The following is a 6,919-nucleotide window of genomic DNA, read 5'->3' on the forward strand; positions in this document are numbered from 1 at the left end:
AACCAAACTAGGTCCAAATCTAGTCCAAATTCAACCAAACTGACTTGAAAAATTCTAGAATCAATTTGTTTGGTTAGGAGCTCAATTTTTCCTATAAATAGAAGCCTTCCCTTGTTGAAAAATATATAGTGTCTTATGCATTGTTACTCTACTCTACCTAAACCAAGAACTGTGAATTCTTTAATAATTCACTAGTTTTAGATACTTCTCTCTTTCTTCAATCCCCATTGGTGGCTCCATCAACATACTAAACCAATTGATTGGTTGGGAGCCTCTACCGTGAACAAAGAATCAAGCAAAGTATAAGATAAGTATAGTGAATTTTGATCTTTTCTATAATTTCTCAATGATTCTCTCTTCTCAACCCCTCTCAAGCTTGAGAAGCTTAATTGGTATGGTTTTTGAAATGCTATTGAAGTTAATTAATTAATGATAGTAAATAATTACATAAATTTCCATTTATGTTTAGTTCTAATGGGTTTTCTCTCCCTCACTTAAGAAATGGTCATACTCATGACCCTTTCTCAATCCAAATGAAGCTTTTCATAAGGCTTTTCCTTAATCCAAGATTAAGCTATGCTTGAGGCCAAATTAATGGCTTTTTTCTATGCTTTTAGTTTATGTATATTGATGATTCAATCCATTATGGATTAATGATCCAATTAGAGACCATTCTAATTATTTCTTTAATAATGAACCTTATCCCTTAGAAAAAATTGAGATTTATCAGTCATAGTAACGGAGCTATGGCAAAATTTTTATAGAAATTACGCATAAAATAATTTCATTCAAAGCATAAAAAGAGGACTTCCTACCATATTCTAGGAACTATCATCCTAGATTAATTAAAAGAATATTATTATGCATGGAGATATGGATGTTTGCATGTAGATGTAGAGGTATGGATGTGAGTGTGAATGTGGAGGTGGATGTATGCATGGAGATGTGGATGTATGCAATGTGCATGTAGAAATAGATGTGTAGATCAGGATGTAAATGGAGATGTGGATGGATGCATGTAGATGTAGATGTATAGATGTAGATGTGAATGGAGATGTGGATGTATACATGTAGATGTAGATGTATAGATGTAGATGTGGATGTGGAGGTGGATGGATGCATGTAGATGTAGATGTATAGATGTAGATGGGAATGGAGATATGGATGTATGCATGTAGATGTAGATGTATAGATATAGATGTGAATGGAGATGTGGATGTATACATGTAGATGTAGATGTATAGATGTAGATGTGGATGTGGAGGTGGATGGATGCATGTAGATATAGATGTATAGATGTAGATGGGAATGGAGATATGGATGTATGCATGTAGATGTAGATGTATAGATGTAGATGTGAATGGAGATGTGAATGTATACATGTAGATGTAGATATGGATATGGAGGTGGATGGATGCATGTAGATATAGATGTATAGATGTAGATGGGAATGGAGATATGGATGTATGCATGTAGATGTAGATGTATAGATGTAGATGTGGATGTGGAGGTGGATGGATGCATATAGATGTAGATGTATAGATGTAGATGTGAATGGAGATGTGGATGTATGCATGTAGATGTAGGTGTATAGATGTAGATGTGGATGTAGAGGTGGATGTATGCATGTAGATGTAGATGTATAGATGTGGATGTGAATGTGGAGGTGGATGTATGCATGTAGATGTAGATGTATGGAGGTGAATGTGAATGTGGATGTGGATGTATGCATAGAGATGTAGATGTATGCATGTAGATGTGAATGTACGCATATAGATGTGGATGTATGGATGTGAATATACGATATGTGATGTGAGGGAATCTGAAGTGATGAGATGGAAATGATGTGATGGGATGAGTATACATATAAATGGAATATGGAATAAGTAATGTAGATTGATGAGGGATAATGTGGAAAAATGAAAGTTAAAATAGAAATTGTATTGTTAACTGTTTGTAAATGCTGTTTGTAAATGATTGTTTTATGTCAAGAATGCTGGGGGGAGCATTTTGACCGTCTTGTGATTAAGGTCGTGATGATAAAGTTCCAACTGCTGACGGGGAGTCAATGAAGGACGTCTCGCATAGCAAGGTCGGCCGAGATCTTGACCAGCCTCGGTGCGATTAAAATGGTGAGCTTCCGGTACGGTGGATGAGGGGCCAAGGAAGCGGCCTATGAGTGAAGCGCTAGGTCACCTGCGAAGGATCCTAGAGGGTGCTGACCATACGGTGCTCGGGCTCTGGGTCGCCTAGGATACCCACGCGTGCGTCGAGGAAGATATTGGAACAAGAGTAGGAGTTGTTTTCTGAAATCGGGCATGGATCTGGTTGATTGACCTTGCTGGTCTTCAATGGATGAGTCCATGGCTCTTTATATGGATCTGTTGGTTGATCTTGCTGATCTTCAACGAGAGTCCATCTTGATAAGTGATTATATTGCCGAGTATTATGGGCTAGGGATTAGGAAACGGCCCCTGTGTGGACAGGTGGTGAGCGTCCTAGTTGCCAATGATGCCATAGATACTCTGATGAAGGAATGATGGGAAAATTAAGAATCAACCGGATAAATTGGAAGATTGTGATCAGTGATACTATGGTTTTATTAAAGGATTGTTTTAAACTAGTTGAATCTGTGAAAAGGCAATTTCATATTGGGTGTGTGAGTGGTGTGACTAGTTTTATTTTTGCATGAACATCCGGCTAGGGGACCTTGGAACTCTTTTCCTTGGTACCCGGGACAAAACCTAACCAAATTCTTAATTGGATCCCATCACTACAGTGGTTGGACGGTTGGCTAACCCATGGGATCGGATGGGGTTAGGCTGGACTGATGGATCCGTAAATCGAGACTCAAACTTTTGTTTTTACGATAGATAAAATAACTCTCGGACAGTAACTGTTCTATGGATAGGAATCAACGGCTGTGCCTCTTGAATGGGGAAAAAAGCGTTGATCCCAATGATCCAAGTGCAAGTTCTTCCTTGACCTGACCAAGTATCTTATAGATGTAATTGGATCAGCTCGATCAGAAATGATCTTGACTACGTTAGAGTAAAAAGTTATCCTGGTGGAATCGCCCGTGCTTTCCGGTAAAGGAAGTTTTTTCCGGGTTCGGTTTTGGAACAACCGACGGATTAGGCTCTTATCCGGATATCCGTGGGTGAGGCCCCGAATGTGGGACCCCTGTCCCGCGCGAGAAGTGCTACTTCCGCTGCTAGTATCCCGAATCTGATGCTCGGTGGGAACAGGGATCTTACATATTTAAGTTCTAATTCTCAAGGGAACTTGATTTGATACCCATTACAAACATAACCTATTCAATATTATCGTAGGCACATCCTGACCAATCAAATGATCTCTCAATGGTGAACATGTGCAATGTTTCACCAAAACTGATGTTATCCTCTCTGTTGCCTGCCTGACAAACTGAGAACAATCATCGTGAGTAGGAACCTATCTCAGTCGAACTCTGACTAAAGTATCTAGAAACTTCAAGTCCCGACTCCCAACTGAGCCTATTGTCTCCAGGTAATCAAGATGCAAGGAAAATCTTTTAACAATAACACTCTCTACTGGGGTCGAACTAATATAATACATCCAAGAAATGTGCTCAATCAAATGTATGATCTAAGGTTATTGTTGGTAACTCAAAATACACAGGATCAATGATCATAGAAGAAAGTAATAAGTAACCACAAGTAGTCACAAATCTGGTCACTAGCACTCGACTGTAACACAACGGATTACAATTGAAGAAAATGCCTGACGAAATTCCCTCATCGAAGCTCCCAATCGGCATCTACCTACCCAGGACTTACCGATGTTATTCTTGGATGCACGAAGGAACTACCGATCATGACAACTCTACCAGCAAAATAAAATTAGATAAGCACATAGTATACATAGCATTATCAAAGTCATGCTATCAATCCTTCGCATCCTCTACAAGTTCACATCAAGTAGCTTGCAATCACTAAGGTCCCCCTAACCATGTTCGACTAGACCACTAATCCTAAAGATTAGTACTAGGTACCTAACACTTTTCCTAGTGGTTCTAGACACAACTTTGCCTCTATCCAATGCCCAGCTCTTGGCCTAATAAGCTGCCTAGAACTTTGAATAAAGATAAATCCAAGTGGGTTACAATTGTGTGGGGGACAACGTGCAAACTCAACACAACCTATGCCCTAGACCAGATGGCAACTAATGGAGTAAGGCTCCCAACATGATCGGTGCTCATCCCAAAAATTACTTGACGATCTACTCTATACAGTTAGTTCAGCAGGTGCACGTGACAACTGGACTCATGAAGCATTGCTACAATTGTACAAAAAACAAACAATTTTAAAAACACAGAATTTTATAAAAGTCAAACTGTGTGAATATTTGGTAAAAGAAAGGGAAACTCAAAATTTGGAAAAGAGCATGAACAGACCCAATTGAGACCTTTTTACAATATGCTGATATTAAGAAAAGGGAAATCAAAATTAACAAATTTATACGAAAACAAAAGAAAATTTGGACGAGATGCGACAACCTTGATTATTTTCAATGACATAATTTTCAAATCACACCCGCGTGCACACACGCGCGCGCGCGCGCGTACACAAACAAACAAATGTAATTGAAAAAGGAAAAGAGCGCACACCTGAAACTGAACATGAATCCAATTTGCACCTCCTGGGCCAGGGACGTGTCTCATGATCGCACCACACTTTTCAAGCTCACGCATAACAATATTCGTATCATCTGCTCCAAAGCTGTTTAGAAACAGAAGTGCCCATCCTCAATACCTTACAAAAAAGTGATTACACAAACACTAAAATTCATCAGACTTTAAAACACTACAGCTGAGGGGGAACTTACCCAAAAACGGTTACCCATTCATCGCCATCGTTGCCGTTCTCCATTGCATTTCCAGTGAATTGAAAGCATGTCTCAGGCCTCACGATCTCTCTCATTGCTGGCAACGTAAGCAGGCTGCCTGATTGTTGTGGCTGCTGAACAACCCCAGAAACCGGACTGCCACCTTCTCTTTCAAATTTCCTTCCAAACATCCCATCCGGGCTCTGCCCTTCTTTGAACGGGGACCACCAGTTAGGACTACCAGGGCTTCTGACCTGGTGAAAACTCTGGAACGGTGGCGAGCCAAACAAAGACCCAGGTCCTGTTTCTCCATTTGATGACACAGTAATGGGTGTCCGGTTTCCCAGATTCAAAAAAGGTGATCTTGTAGGTGAGGACCTGGCTTCTTCAAACTTAGAATCAAAAGATCTAGATGGTGATTCGCCAAAGGGAACATCGGGAGAGCGTTCGATTCGGTCCTCCAAAGAAAAGATCGGTGGAGGGGGGTGCTCTGAACCACCCAAATTGTCCCGCCACAATGCTGCTGCTGCAGACCTGCCCCCTGTGCCAAGTTCTGCTTTAAATGCAGAAGGCCTGGTTGCAGGAGAAGCTGACAGGTCCCGGTAGAACAAGGACTGTGGTCGTGCCCCTCTGGTTGCACTGCGGCTCTGCGAACTTGCACTCATTTCTGCAGTAAAGGTGGAAAAACAGAAGCCTTAATCCTGATACTAAGTAGTTTTCAACTAAATTAATTTCTATAAATGATGACAAATCTGCCATCACCGGGCATGGTTCAACTTCATCCAATTGGCAGTCGGCACATCATGGCAAGTAGGAGCACAGGGCTGCCCATCTTTGTTGAAATCAAAAGCTCTCATAAATTATGATGTTTCTAACATTACACAGCATATCCCAAAACATGTTGAAGCTACGAGCACACATTGGCAGAGCGATTTTTTCCATAGGCACTAATGAATGATGCCATTTCAAACAGCACATAACATCTTGCTGTGCCCATCCCACCACACATAACATACCAGTGTTCGAAAAAAACCATAGTTTAGTGTAGTTTAAAACTTTAAGGTACAAATGCCTCTAGATTTTGAGAAGTTATAGAACAAAAACCTACAGATTTTCAAGATTTTCTTTTATAAATAATTTCACAATTTTTAGATAAAGGTTTTCCACTTTTTGGGAAAATACTTTTTTTCTAACACTGCGCACATTGCAGCTGTACGCATGCAGTGGATGGGCGGCCCTGCCTGTCGTCATCAGAGCTTAGATTCTCATGAATGATTACTGTAGGGGTCCGTCTCTTGCAAACAACACATCATGATCCCAAAAGGTCCACACAGAAATATTCTACATAGCTAAATATCCTCTTCAACAAGCTTAAACCATTCTAATCACGCGCCTTGAGGGTTTAAACTATGTTTAAGACTCACTGAATGACCCTTCAGAAGCGCCCAACTTGCTCACGCAACGAGCCCTACGAGTAACAGAAATATTAAGCTGGAGAGTTGGGTGTACCTGCGAGCCGTGAGGATGAACCCTTGCTAGATGAAAACTTTCAGCAGCATGCCTTTTACAAAAAGATTTAAAAAACAAAAGAAACGAATTAAGCATGGTATAAGAGAAAAGAAGGAATTTCTAAAATTATTATTCCTCTCTCTCTCTCTCTCTATCTCTCTCTCTAAATGAGCCATTTACATCTAAATAATTGGCATGTTTTAAGGCTTGATTCACAAATGTCCACTGACATGAGAAGGAAAATCCCAATGTGCAGAAAAAGACTCCTCGCAACAATGTGCAGAAAAAGACTCCTCAACAATGGAGGTGTCCGTCACCATTTCACAAAGGGAGAACAAGTGCACAAAGAGAAATTTGTCTTGAGTAACCTAATTAAAAAAAGGTTGTGGGCCAAGTGTGATAGCAGTTGCTTTAAGTGGCAAAAATCCGAGCAATTCAATTCTCTCTTGCCTCACTTTTGCTCAACTTTTTTGGATAGCCATGCCGGATAAAATTTTGATGAAACTCGTAAAATTTTACTAGTGGTGGATGTTGCCCCATATGT

General features: G+C 40.3%; 1 protein-coding gene across 1 annotated transcript in view; it reads right to left on the reverse strand.

Annotated features, from left to right (window-relative positions):
- Positions 1–6,509, reverse strand: part of LOC147639267 (nuclear pore complex protein NUP35-like) — a 34,790-nt gene extending 28,281 nt beyond the window's left edge. Inside the window, exons 1-3 of the mRNA XM_086789099.1 lie at positions 6,376–6,509; positions 4,867–5,533; positions 4,649–4,760 (exon numbers count right to left, since the gene is read on the reverse strand). Coding sequence (XP_086645225.1) covers positions 4,649–4,760; positions 4,867–5,531 — 777 coding nt within the window. The 5' untranslated portion in view covers positions 5,532–5,533; positions 6,376–6,509. The remainder of the gene's footprint in view (positions 1–4,648; positions 4,761–4,866; positions 5,534–6,375) is intronic.
- Positions 6,510–6,919: the final 410 nt, after the last annotated feature.

The sequence above is a fragment of the Cibotium barometz genome, chromosome 4 (assembly GCF_041138505.1).
Source record: "Cibotium barometz isolate CiBa-2024 chromosome 4, ASM4113850v1, whole genome shotgun sequence".
Classification (NCBI taxonomy): domain Eukaryota; kingdom Viridiplantae; phylum Streptophyta; class Polypodiopsida; order Cyatheales; family Cibotiaceae; genus Cibotium; species Cibotium barometz.